General features: G+C 48.9%; 1 protein-coding gene across 2 annotated transcripts; it reads left to right on the top strand.

Moving 5' to 3' along the window:
• Positions 1-1,864: 1,864 nt before the first annotated feature.
• Positions 1,865-18,581, top strand: LOC113451336 (B-cell CLL/lymphoma 6 member B protein-like). Of its 2 annotated transcripts, XM_087916431.1 has the most exons (9): positions 1,865-1,988; positions 4,531-4,702; positions 7,396-7,617; positions 9,249-9,644; positions 10,484-10,578; positions 11,863-12,042; positions 12,284-12,414; positions 14,319-14,456; positions 15,684-18,581. In XM_087916431.1, the coding sequence occupies exons 2-9, from the start codon at positions 4,536-4,538 to the stop codon at positions 15,813-15,815; spliced, it is 1,461 nt and encodes a 486-aa protein (XP_087772557.1). In that variant the 5' UTR covers positions 1,865-1,988; positions 4,531-4,535; the 3' UTR covers positions 15,816-18,581. The 2 variants fall into 2 exon arrangements, with proteins under 2 accessions (XP_087772557.1, XP_087772558.1); XM_087916432.1 differs by lacking the exon at positions 7,396-7,617.
• Positions 18,582-21,685: the final 3,104 nt, after the last annotated feature.

Here is a 21,685-nt window from a genome sequence, read left to right as displayed (position 1 = left end):
TAAAGCTCACTAGGGAATTTTCAGGCTTGAAGTCCAGCCATCTTAAAGCACGTTGACTGAGGAATTCTGGGAGTTGAAGTCCAGCCATCTTAAATAAAGCTCACTAGGGAATTCTCAGGCTTGAAGTCCAGACATCTTAAAGCACGTTGACTGAGGAATTCTGGGAGTTGAAGTCCACCCATCTTAATTATTGGAATTATGGGAATAGAGGCCCACTTATTTTAAAGCCTGTTGGCTAAGAATTCTAGGATTTGAAGTCTGGCCATCTTAAAGGATGCTGGCTTGAAAATTATGGGAGCTGAAGTCCATTCAACTTAAATCACACTGACTGAGGAATTCTGGGAGTGGAAGTCCACCCGTTTGAAACTTCCCAATGTGGAGAAAAGCTTAAGCGTTGTCGCCAGAAAAGATGGATGATGTCCAGAGACCCTCCCCTCATTTCCCCCAATGACCTCATGTATTCCAGGCCCCCAAATTAGTAACGGATAACGGCAGATCCGGCGGAGGCCCAAACTTCCCTACTCCCCCACCCCCGAAACCTCATCTTTGGGATGAGGGCCCAAAAAACTCCCGGCCAAACAACCAGGAAGCTGCCCGATAGGAAATGCTCTCATGCGAGCAGGTGCTTCCTCTTCTACACATCTTGCACGTGTGCACTCAGACCACACACACAGCCCCCCACCCCCCAGGCCCCCAGATCTGCACCCCCCACCCACTTCCCCCACAGGCGTTTCTGGCCCCCACAATACAAGGAAACCAGGATCAAGGACTATATGTGTGTGTGTGTGTGTGTCTGTCTGTCTGTCTGTCTGTCTGTCTATCGGTCTGTCGGTCTGTCCATCTATCGGTCTGTCTGTCTGTCTGTCTATCTGTCTGTCTGTCTGTCGGTCGGTCGGTTGGTCTATCTATCTATCTTTCTATCTATCTATCTATCTATCTATCTCTTTTATCGGTCTATCAGTCTGTCTGTCTGTCTGTCGGTCTGTCTGCCTGTCTGTCATCGGTCTATCGGTCTGTCAGTCTGTCCATCTATCGGTCTGTCTGTCTGTCTGTCTGTCTATCTGTCTATCTATCGGTCTATCTATCGGTCTATCGGTCTGTCTGTCTGTCTGTCGGTCTGTCTGTCTGTCTATCGGTCTATCGATCTATCAGTCTGCCTGCCTGTCTGTCTGTCTGTCTATCGATCTGTCAGTCTGTCCATCTATCGGTCTGTCTGTCTGTCTGTCTGTCTATCTATTGGTCTATCTATCGGTCTATCTATCGGTCTATCGGTCTGTCTGTCGGTCTGTCGGTCTGTCTGTCTGTCTATCGGTCTATCGGTCTATCAGTCTGTCTGTCTGTCTGTCTGTCGGTCTGTCTGTCGGTCTGTCTGCCTGTCTGTCTATTGATCTGTCATTCTGTCCATCTATCGGTCTGTCTGTCTGTCTGTCTGTCTATTGGTCTATCTATCGGTCTATCGGTCTATCAGTCTGTCGGTCTGTCCATCTATCGCTCTGTCTGTCTGTCTGTCTGTCTGTCTGTCTATCTATCTATAACAAATTGCAGAGAAGAATTGAGGATCTCTCTCTCTCTCTCTCTCTCTCTGTGTGTGTGTGTGTGTGTGTGTGTGTGAAGCTCTAATCTCTGGGGACGGGGGGGCAGAGACCCCCATCCACCAATAGCGCCCAGCCAAAGTTTCCTGAGCTCTTCCGGGCCTCTTCCTGAAAGCTCTATAAATAAACCCGCTCCTCTTTGTCACACCCACCCCACTCCTTCTGCGCTGGACATCACCCAGTCAGTTTCCTTCCTATTTCATCGCCCACATCCCCCCCGACCTCTCCGTATGTTATAAAAGACCCCGCTGGAGGCAGGGAAATTTGAGGCTGGTTCTCAAAAAGGCTCTGGAAGGGATTGGGGGTCCAGCTGGATCTCTGCCTCCCCACTTCCCACCTCAAAGCACCCTACACCTGCTGGCAGGAACAGCAGCCCCGTCCTCCTGCAGGACAGGGGTGAGTATTTGGGGGAGGGGGCTGGACCCCCACCGTTAGGGGACGAAGCTGCAGGGTAGCTCCCGGCGACTTGTAACCAAGCTGGTTTGGTAGCTTAAGCCATGGTCTACCCGTGTGGGGCGGGGTTGGTTGGTTGGGACCAGCCTGGGGATGGGGGGCTTAGGATCCGTGCGGACTCGGCTGAATGGGGTGGGGAGTCAAGGGAGCGGAGATCCGCCAAGAGCCATCCGGCCAAGTAGAAGTTTCTGGACCAAGACAATCCTTAGCCAGGGGAACTACTCGCCACCGGAAGTTGTGGGTGCTCTATCTGTGGAGAGATTGGATGGTAGTTGGTCCGAAATGGGATAGGGTCTCCCTTGCTTGAGCACGGGGTTGGACTAGAAGATCTCTAGAGTTCCTTTCCAGCCTTCTGATTTTCTCTCTCTCTTTCTCTCTCCTTCCCTTCTCCTTCCCACCCTCTTTCTTTCTCTCTCTCTTTCTTTCTTTTCCTCCCTTCTCCTCCCTCCCTCCCGCTCCCTTTCTGTCTTTCATTTTTTCTTTCTTCCTTTCTTTTCTTTCTTTCTTTTTTCTCTTTCTCTCTCTCTCTTTCTTTCTTTCTCCCTCCCTCCCTCTTTCTTTATCTCTCTTTCTTTCTCCCTCCCCCTTCTCCCTCTTTCTTTCTTTCTTTCTTTCTTTCTTTCTTTCTTTCTTTCTTTCTTTCTTTCTTTCTTTCTCTCTCTTTCTTTCTCTCTCTCTCTCTCTCTTTCTTTCTCTTCCTCCCTTCTCTCTTCCTCCCTCCCTCTTTCTTTCTCTCTCTCTCTCCTTCTATAAATCTATGCCTGTCTGTCTGTGTCCGTCTATCCGTCTGTTTATCCATATCTATAGGGTCTCCTACTCGAGCAGGGGTTGGACTACAAGACCTCTAGAGTTCCTTTCCAGACTTCTGGTTCTCTCTATCTCTGTCTCTGTCTGTCTCTTTCTCTTTCTTTCTATTCCTCCCTTCTCCCTCCCTCCCGCCCCCTTTCTTTCTTTCTTTCTTTCTTTCTTTCTTTCTTTCTTTCTTTCTTTCTTCTCTTTCTTTCTCTCTCTCTCTCTCTTTCTCCCTCCCCCCTTTCTTTCTTTATCTCTCTTTCTTACTTTTCCTCCCTTCTCCCTCCCTCCCTCTTTCTTTCTTTTTTCTTTCTTCCTTTCTTTTTCTTCCTTTCTTTTTTTTCTCTCTCTCTTTCTTTCTTTCTCCCTCCCTCCCTCTTTCTTTCTTTATCTCTCTCTCTGTCTTTCTATTCCTCCCTTCTCCCTCCCTCCCGCTCCCTTCCTGTCTTTTCTTTCTTTCTTTCTTTCTTTCTTTCTTTCTTTCTTTCTTTCTTTCTTTCTTCCTTCCTTCCTTCCTTCCTTCCTTCCTTCCTTCCTTCCTTCCTTTCTTTTTTTTCTCCCTCCCTCTCTCCCTCTTTCTTTCTTTATCTTTTTCTTTCTTTTCCTCCCGTCTCCCTCCCTCTTTCTTTCTTTCTTTCTTTCTTTCTTTCTTTCTTTCTTTCTTTCTTTCTTTCTTTCTTTCTCCCTCCCTCCCTTCTCCCTCCCTCCCTTTCTTTCTTTCTCCCTCTCTCTTTCTCTTCCTCCCTTCTCCCTCCCTCCCTCCCTCTTTCTTTCTTTCTTTCTTTCTCTCTCTCTCTCTCTCTCTCTCTCTCTCTCTCTCTCTTTCTTTCTCTTCTTCCCTTCTCCCTCCCTCCCTCTTTCTCTCTCTCTCTTTCTATAAATCTATGCCTGTCTGTCTGCGTCCGTCTATCTGTCTGTTTATCCATATCTATAGGGTCTCCTACTTGAGCGGGGGTTGGACTACAAGACCCCTAGAGTTCCCTTCCAGCCCTCTGATTTTCTCTCCCTCCTTCTTTCTTTCTTTCTTTCTTTCTTTCTTTCTTTCTTTCTTTCTTTCTTTTTCTTTCTTTCCCTCTTTTCTCTCTCTCTCTCTTTCTAGCTATCTATAAATCTATGCCTGTCTATCTGCGTCTATCTCTCTGTCTCATCTTGAGGTTTTTAAGAAGAGATGGGACATCCATTTGTCTGCTTGTGCAGGGGGCTGGACTAGAAGACCTCCAGGGTCCCTTCCAGCTCTAGCCAGCAAAGATTTACCAGAATACAGCAGGAACAAATGTGGCTAGACTACCTGCTTTATCGCATTTTGGGTTGGGGAAACTTTCTTAATAGACGGTGGGAATGCCGTAATATATCTTATACTTCAGTATATCTATAATTCAGCAAAGTTTTTAAAAAATAAGAGCTGACTGGGGGAATTCTGGGAATTGAAGTCCACAGGTCTTGTAGTTGCCAAGGTTGGAGTCTCCTGAATATAGAAATATGGCTAAATGACCTTTTGTCACATCTTTTTGACCGGATAACTTTCTTAATAGACGGCGGCAATGCAATAAGATGTAATAGATCTTGATTCCAGCAAAGTAAACAAACAAACAGCTGGGGAATTCTGGGAGTGGAAGTCCAGCCATCTTCAAGCTGCCAAGGTTTGTGGCACATGGGCCTGAGAGTCCCCCCCTCCCCTCTTCCCCCCCTCCAGGAGCCATGGCCCAGCCCAGCCCCGCCAGCTACGTCCGCGAATTCACCCGCCACTCCAGTGACATCTTGGCCAACCTGAACGAGCTGCGGAAGCGACGGATCCTGACCGACGTCACCTTGCAGGTGGGGGGCTGCCCCTTGCAAGCCCATAAGGCTGTCCTGACAGCTTGCAGGTGAGACTTCCCCCCACAGGTGGGCGCTGGCAGAACAAGGTGTGATTACCCAAAGGGGCGTGGCACAAAGACAACACAGCCAGATAATAAGTAGGAATCACTTTATTAGCTCCAGACTTTGCCACCAAGGTCCTGGTTACCTTTGGGGCTGGAGAAAAACTCTCCCAAGAACAGCTTTCGGCTGCAGAGAGTCAAGTCCAAAACGTGGTCAGCACAAACTGTAACTTAAAGTCCAATCAAGCCAAACTGAAGTAATTAGTTTGGCAGAGCAGGAGCAAGAATTCCAGACATGAATAAAACAACACGGTTGGGAAGATGCCAAGAACACAGATAAGCAACGACAGCACAAGATAAAGTCACGCTTGCTCCCAGCAACGTGCCTCACCCAGCCTGCTTCTCTTATAAACTGTCTTCTCAGGGGTGGCTGATGAAGGGAATCAGGGCCCTTTCCTCCCCTGTAAGCCATGCAACCCACGTGGCTCTCTTCTCCATTCCTTCCTGCGTGCCATAGGACCATGATGGCGAACCTATGGCACAGGTGGCATGCGGAGACCTCTCTGCGGGCATGCGAGCCATCGCCCCAGCTCAGCTCCTCCGCACATGCTCGCGTGCCTCCCGCCAGCCCGCTGATTATTAGGTCTCTGCTGCGCATGCGGGGAGGGCAGGGCTCATGCAGAAGATGCGCATGCCCAGGGAGCATGGGGTCCCTTGTGCATGTGTGGGAGCAGGGGGAGCACGGGGTGCAGCGCAGCCTCCCATGTTCCCCATTTTGGGCCTAGTAGATCTCACTGCAGCCTCCTGAGAGCAAAAACAGGCCACGGGGGGCTGAACCCCCTTTGCCCCGTTTTTGCTCCCAGAAGGCTTCAGGAGGCCTACTAGGCCCAAAATGGGGCACAGGGAGGTCACACATGCTTGTACGGGGATGGGGAGCACGGGTGGGGTCCCTCGCGGGGCAAGTGGGAGGGGGTGAGTGCGCATTGTATTATGCGTAGAGGCACGCACATATGTGCACACTTTTGGCACTCAACGACAAAAAGGTTAGCCGTCGCTGCCCTAGGATGAAGAGGGCTGGCGTCCCTCTTGAACTTTCTCTCCCTTGTTCTACCTCTCCCCTGCTCTGCCCAGCCGGCCTTTGCCGTTCCCGGCCAACCCTCTCCCGCTCTCTGTCAGCAGTTCGTCTTCCTCCTCAGATTCAGACTCCGACAGGGGCATGACACACGGTCTGGAGAAGGTCCAGTGGGGTCTCTGGACATGTAAACCAGGTTGGGGGGGCGGTCCTCTCCAGAAGCAGCCATGCCGATGCAAAGGGGGGGGCACGGTGCAGAATTTGAACCCCAGGCAGGGGTGGGCTTCAAAAATTTTAGCAAATTATTTAGCAAAGATAAAATTTGAAGCCTGAAATATTTTTTAATTAGGAAGGCTATCGTAAAGAAAAAAAATATACTTAATTACAAGGTGTTACCAGCAGCTAGAATTGTATTTGCTCAAAATTGGGAAAGTGATAAAATACCGACAGAGGGAAAAATAACTGAGAAAGTATTTGAATGTGCAGAAATGAATAGATTAACGTTAGAAATTTTTTTAAAAAGGAGAATTTGAATATTACATCGAATGGGCCTTGTTTTTATCAATGGCTAGAAAATAAAATTAATTAAAATGGATTAGATGTCATTAGAAAGCGACAAGAGAAACTAGTGTAGTAGATATACTGAATATTACTTATATTATATACATGGGAATGTGGTTATTATATGGTTATACCGTTAGGAAGAATATTATTAGTAATTGTTAACCACATGAAATATGTAGCTGATTGACCCACAATTGAAATGGAATGGATTAATTGTATGTTAAAAATTTAAAAAAAATTTAAAAAATGATAAAATTAGCAACCAGTTTGCTTGAACCAGTGCGAACCCGTAGCAGGCCACTCCTGAACCCAGGACTACTGTGGGAGTGTCCCATGTAGTTAGAAACATAGAAGGTGGGATTCCCAATCTAAGAAAAGAGTGTTTCTACAGCTAGTCCTTGACTTACGACAGTTCATTTAGTGGCCATTCGACATTGGCAGTGACTTACGGCCGTTTTTCACCCCAATGACCATTGCAACAATTTCCCCCGGTCCCCGGATCAAAATCCAGATGCTTGGCAATGGACTCGTATTTATGACGGTCGCATCACGTGATCTTCTTTTGCGACCTTCTGACAAGCCGAGTCCATCGGGAAGCCAGATTCGCTTAGCAACCACATGTCTCACTTAACAACGGCAGCTATTCACTTAACCACGCTGGCAAGAAAGGTCCTAAAACGGGGCAAGGCTGACTTCACGTCTCTCTTAGCCATGGAAATGTTGGGCTCCGTTGTTCGTCGTGAAGTCGAGGACTACGTGTGTGTGTGTGTGTGTGTGTGTGTGTGTCTGTGTGTGTGTGATGGGTGTTGTTTTGCGTTCCTTTTTTTTAATTTTTTTTTTTTAATCGTCGGGATTTTGTGTTTTAACTTTTTTTCAAAAAAAATTTTTTTATTTTTTTATTTATTCATCCCTGCAGTATATGGAAGTCCTGCAGGAAATTTCTAGCCGCAGGGGCCCGAGGCAAGCGCCAGGCGTATGGGATTTGTAGTCCTCTCTCTTTGAGACGGACACGGCTGGACGGTCCTCGGTTTTGACCCTTCCTTCCTGCCTCTTTCTCCGACAGTGGCTTCTTTTATTCGGTTTTCCTGGGCCACGGAGGCCACCAACTCAGCGTACTGACCCTCCCCAGTTCCATCGAGCCGGTGGGCTTCCAAGCCCTCCTGGATTTCATGTACACCTCCCGCCTCCTGCTCAGCCCAGGCACGGCGCCCGCGGTGCTGGTCGCCGCCTCTTATTTGCAGATGGAACATGTAGTCCAAAGTTGTCACCGTTTCCTCCAGGCCAGGTACCCTGGGGAGAGAGGATTTAAGGGGGGAAGGGGGACCAACAAAAGTCCAAGTGGACAGGGAAGGAGGTTCTCTTGAATCGGGGAAGGTGAGAGGAACATCTGGAATAGGACAGGAGAGGTTATTTTTTTAAAAAAAGAGAGAACGAAAAGCCATTCTTGGCTTTCAAAAAAAGAAAGGGGAATTTAAGCGGCTTCTAGGGATAGAAGGTGGGTTGCCTCCGATCTGGAGCCCTCGGGACGCGCGCGGAGACTACAATTCCCAGCGTTCCCAGCACACATTGGGTTCCTGGTAAGGGATTCGACCAGCTGGTCTCAAATTGGGCCACTTTAAGAGGGTGGGCTTCCAGTCCCAGAATTCCCCAGCTAGTCTGCTTTAAGAGGGGTGGGCTTCAACTCCTAGAATTCCCCAGCTAGTCTGCTTTAAGAGGGTGGGTTTCAACTCCCAGAATTCCCCAGCTAATCTGCTTTAAGAGGGGTGGGCTTCAACTCCTAGACTTCCCCAGCTAGTCTGCTTTAAGAGGGGTGGGTTTCAACTCCCAGAATTCCCCAGCTAGTCTGCTTTAAGAGGGGTGGGCTTCAACTCCCAGAATTCCCCAGCTAGTCTGCTTTAAGAGGGGTGGGCTTAAACTCCCAGAATTCCCCTTCTAGTCTGCTTTAAGAGGGGTGGGCTTCAACTCCCAGAATTCCCCAGCTAGTCTGCTTTAAGAGGGGTGGGCTTCAACTCCCAGAATTCCCCAGCTAGTCTGCTTTAACAGGGTGGGCTTCCAATCCCAGAATTCCCCAGCTAGTCTGCTTTAAGAGGTGGGCTTCAACTCCTAGACTTCCCCAGCTAGTCTGCTTTAAGAGAGGTGGACTTCAACTCCCAGAACTCCCCAGCTAGTCTGCTTTAAGAGGGTGGGCTTCAACTCCCAGAATTCCCCAGCTAGTCTGCTTTAAGAGGGGTGGGCTTCAACTCCCAGAATTCCCCAGCTAGTCTGCTTTAAGAGGGGTGGGCTTCAACTCCCAGAATTCCCCAGCTAGTCTGCTTTAAGAGGGGTGGGCTTCAACTCCCAGAATTCCCCAGCTAGTCTGCTTTAAGAGGGTGGGCTTCAACTCCCAGAATTCCCCAGCTAGTCTGCTTTAAGAGGGTGGGCTTCAACTCCTAGAACTCCCCAGCTAGTCTGCTTTAAGAGGGTGGGCTTCAACTCCCAGAATTCCCCAGCCAGCAAAGAATTCTGACCGTTGAAATCCCTTCCATCTTAAAGTGGTAAAGAAGATTGAGACAAACTGAGTTAGATCATCATAACTGCCTAGAATTTACCGTGGCAGAAACTTCAGTCACCTAGTTACTTCCTTTGAAAAACTTCCGTATGGAATGCACTTTCGATTTCCAAGTTGCTGCACTACTCCCCACTCCCTTTTGGTTGGCAACTCTAAAAAGGCCATAGAAATATTTTATGAGTTGACATTCGGCTCCCCTCACTTCTTGAAGAAATTGACTTTCAATAAATGTCTCACTTAACAAGAGAAATTTTGGGGTTCAATTGTGGTTGCAAGTCAAAGATTTATCTGTAGCATTTGGGGATTGGGGGGTCGGAGAGGATCCCTGACTGAGCCTCCTAACCCATCCATCTGTGTGATCCCTTCAGCTATGACCGGCTCACCTTCCTGCTGCCCCCCCTGAACCCCCAGTCCCAAATGGCCCAGCCGCTGGAAGACGTACCATCACGGCGACAAGACTCCATCGCGGGGCCTTTTGCCCATGGGGCCACCACCGAAGGGGCCCCGCAGCCTTCATCCTTCTGCCCTCCGGAGAAGGAAGTGGGATCTGTCCAATCCCCGGGAGCCGGGGATCTTTTCCCGGCGGGTCACCCGGCCTCCCCTGCCGAATCCAGTGGCTGCACCCCGATCCCCGACCTCAAAATTTGCAACTGGAAGAAGTCCCGCATTATCGTCCTCAATTCCACGACGCACCAGGCGGAGGACAGCTCATTGGGCGAGGCGGGACAATCCAGCCGCTCTGCAGAAGGAAGCCCCACCCCCAGGTGAGAGCTGAACCCCTGCTCCCCCTCCCCCACCGACATCATGGCAAGAGGACCTCTGAGCACGTACAGAGGGCTCCCCCCCCCACAATTTTGCACTTTTGATTTGGGTCACGGATCCCACCAGCTGGAGAAGGGATATTAGGAAGGGTCGTTCCCAAAGTTCAGATGGGAGCAGCGTGGGCTTCGAAAATTTAGCCCCCCGGTTCTCTGCCTGGTTGCTGAGTGGGTGTGGCCATGGTGGGCGTGGCTTATTCGTCCTCCTGCACCACAGCGGAGGGGGCATTTTCGCCCTCCCCGGGCTCCCGAGGCCTTCCTTGAGCCTTCCGGTTCGCCAAACTGGCCCTAAAATTAAAAACCGGTTAATTAGAACCAGTTCAAACTGGTAGCAGCCCATCCCTGGATGGATGGATAGATAGATAGATAGATAGATAGATAGATAGATAGATAGATAGATGTGGGATTTGCTGGTTCATCGAACTGACCATAAAACGGCCCATAAAAGTAGCAACCGGTTCGCCTGAACCGGGGCGAACCGGTTAGCAGCCCTCCCCACCCCTGAGTGTAAGTGTCATAGTTGGAGGGTAGCCCCTCCTTGACATGTGCAGAGTGCCACTCCTTTCTTTCCCTGCTCGGGGTCCTCGTTTTGGAGTTTGGGGCTTTGCAGGGGCCAAGAAGTTTGGGGGTACATTAAATTAGGGTCGTGCCTCTTTGGGGTTAAGAGGTGGGGGAGGGACCAACTGGGAAGGGTGCCATTGGGGTACTTAGGGCCCAGCGGGGCCCAGTCGAGCTTGGGACCTGGGATCTGGACTGGGCTGACCCCCCGTCCTCTCCCCCCACAGGAGGCCTCTGGCTGACCGCCAGTGCTCCATTTGCAACCTGGCGCCCATAAAACTCTCTTCTCAGCCCGCACAAAGAGGAGACGGCTGCAGTTCCGGTGAGTCGGGGACATGGGGGGGAAAGAGGGGGGTGTCTAAGTGGGGGGAGGGGATTTCTGCCCCACTTTCTGGAGGTCAGAGGGCCCCCCCGCCTACATCGGGGTGGGGGGCAGGCTGCCCAGAGAGAAGGACCCCCTCCCGGCCGTAAATGCCAGGAAACAAAAGACTTCGTTGTGAACCATTTTTTTTTTTTTTAGTGCCATTGTAACGTTGAACAATAGCTAAACAAATAGCCATGTCCACCTGTGTTTGTGCCTGGCCCTAGCCAGCCTGTAACATAAAAATGAGAGTTTTGGAGGCATGTGCAGAGGGCCTAGGTCTCTTCCCCACCCCCACCCCAAAAAATTGTTGGGCTGATGCCAAAAGCGTTTGCATCTAGGAAAATATTAAAATAGAGATACATGATTCATGATAGATAGATAGATAGATAGATAGATAGATAGATAGATAGATAGATGGATGGATGGATGGATGGATGGATGGATGGATGGATGGATGGATGGATGGATGGATGGATCGATGGATCGATGGATGGATCGATGGATCGATGGATGGATGGATGGGTAGATAGATAGATAGATAGATAGATAGATAGATAGATAGATAGATAGATAGATAGATAGACAGACAGACATAGATAGAAAGATAGACAGAGATGATAGATGTATACACAGATAGATTTGTAGATGGATACAAACAGATGATAGATAGGTAGATAGACGCATAATAAATGAAGGCGGCTAAATAGATAGGAAGATAGTCAGAGAGAGGTGATAGATGTAGATGATAGATAGGATTGATTAATAGACAGATAGATATATAGATATATATTGATAGATGATAAATGATAGACAGATGTTAGATATAGATAGATAGATAGATAGATAGATAGATAGATAGATAGATAGATAGATAGATAGATGCATAGACAGATAGATGGATGCATAGATAGATAGATAGATAGATAGATAGATAGATAGATAGATAGATAGATAGATAGATAGATAGATGATAGATAGATAGATAGATAGATAGATAGATAGATAATAGGCAGGCAGGCAGCAGGCAGGCAGACGGCTAGATGGAAAGAGAGAGAAAGAGAGAGAGATGACAGATAGATGATAGACAGAAATAGATGATGGATGATAGATGGATGATAGAGAGAAAGAAAAGAGAGTGTGTGTGTGTGCGAGAGAGAAAGAGAGAGGGAGCAAAAGAGAGAGGGAGAGAGAGAGAGAGAGAGGAAGAGACAGATGGTGTCCATTTCTTTCCTTGCTCCCCAGACAGTAGATCCTCCAGCTGCCAGGCCTGTGATCTGCAATATCTCCAAGAAGAGGATGAAGAAGAGGGAGGCAGCCCACCCGCCGGCCAGGGGACAGAGGAGAAACCCTACAAATGCCATTTCTGCAGCTCCGCCTTCCGTTGCAAGGGCAACCTGGCAAGCCACCAATCCTTGCACGCAGGTGGGCGTGCAAAGGGCACATGGGCACACGCTTGTGCACCTCAAGACCAAGTGAGGGGTGGTGCTGTGGTTGGACTGCGTGGGAAACGACCGAAGTTTTTGTTCCTTAGTTGGGTGGACTTCAACTCTCAGAATTCTGGGAGTTGGAGTCCACTGATCTACAACCCGTTAGATGGACAGAGCAAAGGGCCAATGGGTGGGTTTGATGCTCCAAGCCCCCTCCCCCTACTGTGTTCTAACAGGGGAGAAGCCCTACCATTGCGCCATCTGTGGGGCCCAGTTTAACCGGCCGGCTAACCTCAAGACGCACTTGCGCATTCACTCCGGAGAGAAACCCTACAAGTGTGAGATGTGCGGGGCTCGTTTTGTACAGGTAAGGAGACCCCCCTGGGGAATCACACTCGATAAGTGTGCCCTGTAGGTCAAAAAAGTCAAAATGGCTGCTGCCACTACAAATCTCCCTTTTTTTTTTACTCAAGGGATAGGGCGGCTCCTAAAATTTGGATGTTTTTTTTTCTTCTTTTTTTGAGATGTTCCTACTCATGTCAGGAGTTTGTTCAAAAGTATGTTTTTTAAAAATTTATTTCAAAAGTATGTTTTTTTAAATTTATTTCTCAGCTTATCCAGGAGGGGATCATTTGCAAACCCAAAAGTTTGCAGAGTAACATCCTTTGCAAAACAATCCCTTTAAAAACACAAGAATGTGGAAATGGCAGAGCTTATTTTACTTATAAATAAAACGAAATAAAAGCAGTGGGTCAAAAAAAAAAGTTTGTTTGCAGAAATAATAAAATCCATAAAATGTGAAAATCAGGATTGCTCAGTGGGTCCAAAAAGTTTGTTTATTTTATTTTTATTTAAAAACGAAACGAAACGAATCAAAAATCTGGATTGATCAGTGAGTCCAAAAATTTAAAACTGAAATGATTTAATTTAAAACTGAAACGACACAATTGCTCAGTGGCTCAAAAGAGTTTTATTTTATTTAAAATGAGTTGAATTGAAACGAAATAATATAAAATGAAACAACATCTGGACTGCTCCACATGTCAAAAAACAAGACCCCATTTATCAAGCATCCTGCTTTTTGGGGGTGCGTCGACCTGTCTTGCGGTGTGCTCTTCGGAGGTAGACTATCCCTGATTATGGAGGCTCTATGACAGGGGCATCAAATCCAAGGCCTGCCGGACCAATACAGCCTGCAGGGTGCTTAAATCCTGTGGGCGGGGCCAGCTTGGAAATATTAAGGGATTGGTCCGCGGTGCCTCTGGTGGCTAAAACGGGCCGTATACGCCGCCACCACCCCCCGCCTCATGGCCTCCTGCAGCACTCTGCAGCCGAAACTGGGCCAAAAAACGGCTGCAGAGAGGCCTACTAGCAGAGGTGGGTAGCCAGCAGGTTCTGACCAGTCCTGGAGAACCGGTACCGGAGATTTTGAGTAGTTTGGAGAACCGGCCAATACCACCTCTGACTGGCCCCGCCCCCATCTATTCCCCATCGAGTCCCAGCTGATCGGCTGGGTCTTCCTTGGTTGCCCTGCACAGGAGAACGGAGCTGGAAAGCAGGTTAGTGGGGTGGGGAGGAAATGGGGATTTTGCAGTATCCTCCCCCTGGAGTGGGGTGCAAATGGAGACTTTACAGGGTCCTTCCCCTGCCACGCCCACCAAACCACGCCCACCAAGCCAAGCCACGCCCACAGAACCGGTAGTAAAAAAAATTTGAATCCCACCACTGTCTACTAGGCCCAAAATGGGGTGTGTGGGGGAGTTCAGTGTGGCCCCCCCACTGCCCATGTTTGCTCCCAGGAGGGGGCACAGTGAACCCCCCACACACCCCATTTTGGGCCTAGTAGGTCTCCCTGCAGCTGTTTTTCGGGCCAGTTTCAGGGCACCGGGGGGGGCATGTATGGAGGGTAGGGGAGTGCAGGGGGCGTCATATAAGCACGAGTGAGGAGGGAAGTAGGAGAGGGTGCATGCGCCTTGCATTATGTGTGTAGGCAGACGTGTGTGCAGGGATGCGCATATGGGCACACTTTCGGCACATGGCGACGAAAAGGTTAGCCCTCACTGTCCCAGGTATCAATGGGCCAATGGTGGCATTCAGATGGTTCACACCGGTTCGGGAGACCTGGTTGCTAATTTTCTGAGCAGCTTGGCGAACCGGCTGAATCTCCTTCCAACCGTTCCACCTTTGCAGGTTAATGTACCCTATGGAAGCGTGCGGGGAGGGGGCTTCATTGGATGTTCCTCCCCATTGTGCCCTCCCCCCCCTTTCTAGGTGGCGCATCTCCGAGCCCACGTCTTGATCCACACGGGCGAGAAGCCTTACCCCTGTGGCACCTGTGGCACCCGCTTCCGACACCTGCAGACCCTGAAAAGCCACCTCCGCATCCACACCGGGGAGAAGCCTTATCATGTGAGCGACGAAAGGGGGTGTCTTTCCCCTGGGGGGGCGTGCAGCTGCCCCATTGAGAACTTGGGGAGGGGGGAAAAACAGGCCGGGGGAGGGGAAACTGAGCGAGGTTGGGCCTCTCAGTTCTCTGTGGTTGAATGGAGGGTGGGCTCTTGGGAGCGAGGCTTAAAGGGAACAGTGGGGAGGGGGAAGAATCGAGGGGGCTGGAGGGAGGGAGCTCAGGGTTCAGGTCTTGGGGTCACCCAGTTTGGCTTGCTTCTGGGAGACGTCTCGCTGCCAAGCTAAGTACCATCATCAGGGCTCTATGAGACGAGGAAGCAAGTTATGTCGAGTGATGACATTAGAAGGGTGTTTCTCAGCCTTGCCAATTTGGTGGGTGGACTTCAACTCCCAGAATTCCTCAGTCTTCCTCCTCCTCCTCCTCTTCCCTCTCCTCTTTCGCAAACGCCGCCACCCTCTGGCACTGATGGTGTTCCTTAATTGGGTCATGAGACGTCTGCAAGGAAACCACCCGGCTCAGAGAGCACCATGGACCCCCACAATCCTCCTCCTCTTTCTTCTCCTTGCCCCTCCTCATCCCGCTTCCCATCCTCCTCCTCCTCATCTCCACAAACCCGCTCCCTTCTAGCACTGATGATGTTCCCTATTTGAGTCATGAAATGTCTGCAGGGAAATGACCAACCTCAGAGAGCACCAAAGACCCCATAGTCTTCCTCCTCCTCCTTCTCCTCCTCCTCCTCCTCCTCCTCCTCCTTTCCCCTCCTCCCCTCTCCCTCCTCCTCCTCTCCACATACCTCACTTCCTTCCATGTCGTTCCCTAGTTGGGTCACGAAACGTCTGCAAGAAAACCACCCAGCTCAGAGAGCACCAAGGACCCCATAGTCTTCCTCCTCCTCCTCCTCCTCCTCCTCCTCCTCCTCCTCCTCCTCCTCCTTCCCCCCTCCTCCTCCTCCTCCTCCTCCTCTCCACATACCTCACTTCCTTCCATGTCGTTCCCTAGTTGGGTCACGAAACGTCTCCAAGAAAACCACCAATCTCAGAGGCCACCAAGGACCCCAACCCCAATCCTCCTCCTCCTCCTCTCCGCAAACCCCTCACCCTTCTTTGCACTGATGATATTACCCAGTCGGGTCATGAAACGTCTCCCAGAAAACCAGCCAGACCCCACCTGACCAGCTCCGCCATTGCTTGGCCCCCTTTAACAACCCCCCCAATCTTTCTTCTCCGCAGTGCGAGCAGTGCCGTGTGCGCTTCCGCCACAAGAGCCAGCTGCGCCTGCACCTGCGGCAGAAACACGGTGCCGTCACCAACACCAAGATCCGCTACCAGGTGCTGGATGGCCCATACGCCACCATCTGCTGAAGGCCGGGAATCCTTATCGTCCCAAACCACGATTGCTGGTTTCTGGGCCAGGAAGGGATCTGACCCTTCGCGTTTCGAGAATGGAGAAAAAATTCCACCCTTTTTTGCACGTGCCACCTTTTGCGGTGCAGGCAGTCCTCGACTTACAATGGTTCCTTTTAATGACCGTCCTAAGCTACAGCAGCACTAAACGTGATCAAAATTCAGACGCTTGGCCACCGACTCCTATTTATGACATTTTCAGCGTCCCGGGGTCCCTGCCATTCTCCTTTTTGGCGACCTTCTGACCAGTCAAGGCAATTGAGAAATCTGGATTCGCTTAATGACCGGCTGATTTGCTTAACAGCCGCAATTATTTGCTTAACCAACCGCCGTGAGGAAGAAGGAGGTTACAAAACTGGGCGCGATTCACTTAATGGCCAGAGGGATTTGGCTTAATCATCGTGGCAAAGCAGGTTGCAAAAAAAAAAAAAATCAGACATGACTCATTTAACGACCTCCTCACACAGCGGTGGAAATCCTGGCCCCCAATTGGAGTTGTAAGTCCGAGGACTACCTACAAAAGCTGGTAGTCGCTCAGCACCTTGTGCCAGTCTTTCCCGCTGCAACTACAATTCCCATCTTTCCCATTGCTGGTTGGTGGGGGACGATGGGAATCGAGGCTTGTCCCAGAATTATCCCCTCCCCCCCCAATCTTTGGAGAATGAGGGGAGCTTTAAATGGGGCCAGCCAGGGCCACCATTAGACAGTTCTCCAAACGGCGCAGAATCATAACAACCGGGTCTATAGAACCGGTCTGAACGTAGAATTCCCACCTGTTTCTATTGTATTCATCAGTGGGCATTCACCCGGTAACAGTACAATTCAGGCGGACCTGTAGTTACACCGGTTGAATCCCGTCACGGGTTGTATTTTCAATTTTTTGATTTGTTCAATGTCGGGAAATTGAGGAGGGCGGGGCGATATTGGGGCAGTGGGTTTTGCTCTTTCCGAGCCCCCCCCTTTTTATTTTGCAGGAAATTTGGGGTGGGGGGCAACATTGAAACATCTCTAGAAAGAGAGGAAAGGCTCCATGGAGGGAAAAAGGAATGGAAAGGCGGATTTAAACCAAGAATGCTGGTTTATTTGGAAACAGGGGGGCAAGGGTGGGATTGGGTTTGCCCAATTCACATTCAATAGCAGTGCCCCCTACCCGATAAACCACACACACACACACACACACACACACACACTGGACACAAGCCCACCTCCCAAAATAGTTCGTGGAGATACCCCAGGATCTGATACCTGCCTCCAAACCAGAAACCGGCGATCTATTTGAAGCCGGTTTTGGCCCCGTCGCTTCAGACAACCTTCCTTCAACTCCGTGGGAAGCCCAGCCTGGGGACAACGGAGTTTGTAGTCCAACATACCCAGAGGTTTTTGAAGCGGTGCAATGGCCCAGAGGTGGAGCCCTCGCCCCACAATTAGGGGTGCTGTGAGTTCGATCCTTAGGTGGAGGTAGATATTTCTCCCTCTGGACACAATGAGAATATATCTGCCGAACAAAAAAACTCCGCACTGGTGACAGGAAGGGCATCCGGCCAGTAAACACTCTGCTAGCCCCATTCGGTTGCCCAGATTCCACTCCACAAGGGAAAAGATGATATTTGGAGGTTTTTGGATAGAGGAAGGCTGATAAATCATGGTTTGGCTTCCTTTCTTTGATTTTTTTTTTTTTAAATATCTGATTTACTATCCTGTCCTTTTTCTGCATTATTTTGCTGGCTGAATAATGTTTTCTTTCTAGCATTCTGTCTTTATTTTAATTTTTTTAATTTTATTTTTAATATATATATTTTGGGGTGGGGGTGGGGGGAGTTGGTTGTTCCTTTGTGCCAATGCCCTGTGGCTGTTTAAATTTTGGCCGAGGAGCCTCTCTGGGTGTTTAATAGGATAGGTTTGATATTGCTGCGGGGAGAAAGGAAGGAACAATAAGGTCTAGCGCCTTGAAAAGTCATCCTGTGGAAGGGGTCTTAATAAGACAGCTGCTTTTTACCTGTGGCTGAACAATTGAGAAAAAAAGAGGGGGGACATTCCTAGCAGGAAAACACAGGAAGTCCTCGACTTACAACAGTTCATTTAGCGACCGTTCAAACTTACAACGGCACTGAAAAAAAGAGATAACAACCATTTTTCACACTTACAACCGTCGCGGCAACCCTACGGCAATCAAAATTTGGACGCTTGGCCACCGACTCACCTTTACGACAGTGGCAATGTCCCGGGGACTCGTAACCCCCTTTTTTGCAACCTTCAGACAATTCAAGTCAACGGGGAAAACCCCAATTCACTTAATGACCGTGGGATTCACTGAAGAACAGCGATTCGCTGGACAGGCAAAAAGAAGGCAATAGCGCCGGGCGCGACTCACTTAACGACCTCCTGAGATTCTGGCCTCTGTTTTGGTCGTAAGTCGAGGACTGGGTTTAGAATGGAAATTGTTGGTTGGGGGAGCTCTGGTTTATTTTTCTTTTGGCAAAATGGTTGCAGGCAACCTTGAACCGGGTTGCTTAAAGGGAGACGCGGAGGTCTTTAAAGCGAAACGCCCCTCCCCCAAAGGCTGGGTCCTTACTGACCGGGGGGGGGAGAGAAGTGGAAGGAGTTGGAGTGGACCCCAAAGAAAGAAACCGCGCCCTCAAATTATTCAAGTCACGGGGGCCGAAATGAAACGAAGGCTGTATTGTATCGCCTGGGCTCACCTTAATAAAGCTAACATTATTTTAAGATACACGTCTTCATTTTTTCTGCAAATTAAGGAGATTAGGATTTCGGGGACTGGGGGGTTGTGTCTTTGGGGGACACGGAGGGTTAGGATGTTAGCCCAAAAGATTGGGGAGATTGCCTTTGTCCCAAATATGATCTGAGCTGGAAGAGGCTAATCCACTCAACTTAAATCACATTAACTAGGGAATTCTGGGCGTGGTAGCCCACCTATCTTCAAGGGTGCAATTTTGAGGAACCACTGCTCTGTGTGACGTGGCACCAAGGTTCGTGCGTGCCCTCCGATTATGCTACCGAGACCACGGGAAGATGACTCACCATTGCAGCGCACACCCAAAGCGAGCTGTTGCACACCAGCTCAGAAACTTCCTGGCATTTGAATGCAGCCAGGCTGGGCACACCCTGGTTGGGACTCCTAACTAGCACGGGTCCCTCGGGCAGCTGCATCCTGTAAAACCCCAGGCCCCCTCCCCTTTTGCCTCCCCCCCCATGCCATGCCATGCCATGCCCCCTCCTCCTCCTGTGCAATCCAATATCTTCTTGAAAGCTTCCAGGGATGAAGCTCCCACAACTTCCGAGAGCAACTTCTGTTCCATGGGTTGATTGTTCAGAAAATCCGCCCTTATTTCTAGTTCCTTGGTCAGTTTCCATCCATTGTTCCTTGTCTGGCCTTCATGTATCTTGGAAAATAGCTTGACCCCCTCCTCCTCTCTGGGGCAGACCCTCAAATATTGGAAGGCCGCTCTCCTGTCTCCCCTGGTCCTTCTTTTCCCTAGATTAGCATGGCCCGGTTCCTGCAACCGTTCATCGTATGTTTTAGTCTCCAGTCTCCTAATCGTCCTGGTTGCTCTTCTCTGCACTTTTTCTAGAGTCTCAACATCTTTTTTATAGTGTGGTGACCAAAACTGGATGCAGTACTCTAGGTGTGGCCTTACTAAGGCTTTACAGAGGGGTATTAGTACTTGATCTAGATTGTATCCTTCTGTTAATACAACTTAGGATTGCATTAGCTTTTTTGGCTGCTGCTGCACATGGCTGGCTCCTATTTAGCTGGATGTCCACTAAGACTCCAAGATCCCTCTCCCAGTTACTGCTATTGAGCCTGGTTTCACCCAGATTATATGTGTCCTTTGGGTTTTTCTTGCCTAAGTGTAGGACTTTACTTTTCTCTACACTGAATTTCCTTTTGTTAGATACGGTCCAGGGTTCAAGTCTGTCAAGATCCCTCTGGATCTTGAGCCTATCTTCTTGGGTGTTGGCTATTCCTGCCAGGTTAGTATCATCTGCAAATTTGGCAAGTTCCCCTTCTATTCCCTCATCTAAGTTGTTAATGAAGATATTGAAGAGTAATGGGTAGTCCTCGACTTACCAGAATTCATTTAGCGACCGAATTTGCAACGGCACAAAAAAAAAAAGAGATTCAGGATACCATTTTTTCACTCTTAAGACTGTCGCAGCTTTCCCCTTGGTTCTGTGAGCCTAATTTGACCACTGACTCATATTTATGGTGGTTGCCTCATCCCGGGATCGTGTGATTCCCTTAAGTGACCTTCAAAGTCAACAGGGAAGGCCAGCTTCATTTAGTGATGGTGGTGATTCACTTAACGACCAGGAGCAAGTTGGATCACATGACACACACACACACAAACACACCCAGCAGGGATGCTGCCACAATCATAAGGGTGAAAAGCGGCTCACAGTCCCTTTTTTGTCAGGACCGCCGTAACTTGGAGCCATCACTAAACGAATGGTTGCAATTCAACTCAATCTTCTAGTTTGACTTTTCTGATTGTTCTATCTATAGACGTCTCCGCCCCCATACAGAACATCTGAGGGGTCGTGAGGGTCTTCCAGATGTCCAAGAACAGCTTGGCCATCGTTCCTACCTCACCAGAATAGGTAGAGTTGTAGTCCTAGAGAGTCAAGGAAAAAGAAATGATGAAATTAGGTTTCCCAACAGCGGAGAGCTGCTTTGGCCACGAAGCGCCATCCTGTGGGCAAACCAAGGCATGACGTTATCCAGCCTGTTACAGTTATTACTTGACTTAACAACCGTTCATTTACCGCATTTCCCCCAAAATAAGACCGGGTCTTACACTAATTTTTGCTCCAAAACATGCATCGGGGCTTATTTTTCAGTTAGGTCTTATTCTGGGGAAAATATGGTGCTAAATGCGTCTGTCTGGATGACAATCTTAACTAGGGCTTATTTTTGAGCATCCTGGAAAAATAACGCTAGGGCTTGTTTTTGGATCTTATTTTCAGGGAAATCTGGGGTTAAATGTGCCCATCTGGCTGACAATCTTAACTGGGGCTTATTTTTCAGGGTAGAGCTTATTTTGTGATAAGACCCTTCTATTTTGTTTCCCACCAAAAAAGGCACCAGGTCTTATTTTAGGGGGATGTCATGCACTGACTCACCTCACTTGCGCACGTTGCCCCTGGTCTCCTTCCGGAAGTCCTTCTTCTGAGGCCAGCAAAGTTTTCCTGAAGGCTTCTGCAGCCCATAACAACAACAAATAACCATTCTGGATCGATCCAGAGCTTTGTGATCAGCTCCAGAGGCCTTCAGGAAAAACTTGCCAGCTGCAGAAGAAATAGGCCAGCAAAGCAGGTGTGCGAGGCCTGGCTACAACTTTCGTAGGGTAGCTGCACAACACACACACACACACCATCTCCACCCTACCTTAATTTTTACCCATCCACTTTGGAGTGGGTGGGAATCTTAATTAGGGCTTATTTTAGGTGCACATGTAAAAATAAAGCTAGGATTTACTTTCAGGGTAGGTCATATTTTCAGGAAACAGGGTACAATATGATAAAGGGAATGTAATATTTAATATTGCATGTTTCGACCACAGCGAGAATTCTACTTGCACAGCACTAGAATACTGAGGGAATTCCCACAGAGGAAAGTATAATTTAAAAAAATACTAGTGGGCAGAAATGGATAGGTTAAGGCTAAATTTAAAGGACGAGGAAGATACAGAATATTTTCTAATATGGGATCTCTTTTATTAATAGTTAAATAATAGATGTGGAAGTTGAAAGGTGATTAATATGTGCAAACAAAAAAATATTACCATTATTGTTATTATGCATAATGT

This window comes from Pseudonaja textilis, chromosome Z (genome assembly GCF_049901715.1).
Source record: "Pseudonaja textilis isolate UNSWEBS1 chromosome Z, rPseTex1.2, whole genome shotgun sequence".
Classification (NCBI taxonomy): domain Eukaryota; kingdom Metazoa; phylum Chordata; class Lepidosauria; order Squamata; family Elapidae; genus Pseudonaja; species Pseudonaja textilis.
Note: the sequence above shows the minus strand (reverse complement) of the source record. Positions and strands in the feature narration are given on the sequence as shown.

Bases quoted from the DNA above. Each gene is read 5' to 3' on its own strand.
- LOC113451336 (XM_087916431.1), top strand. From the start codon at position 4,536: ATGGCCCAGCCCAGCCCCGCCAGCTACGTCCGCGAATTCACCCGCCAC. The intron at 10,579-11,862 runs GTGAGTCGGGGA...CTTGCTCCCCAG, and splicing joins AGGAGACGGCTGCAGTTCCG to ACAGTAGATCCTCCAGCTGC. The intron at 14,457-15,683 runs GTGAGCGACGAA...TCTTCTCCGCAG, and splicing joins CCGGGGAGAAGCCTTATCAT to TGCGAGCAGTGCCGTGTGCG.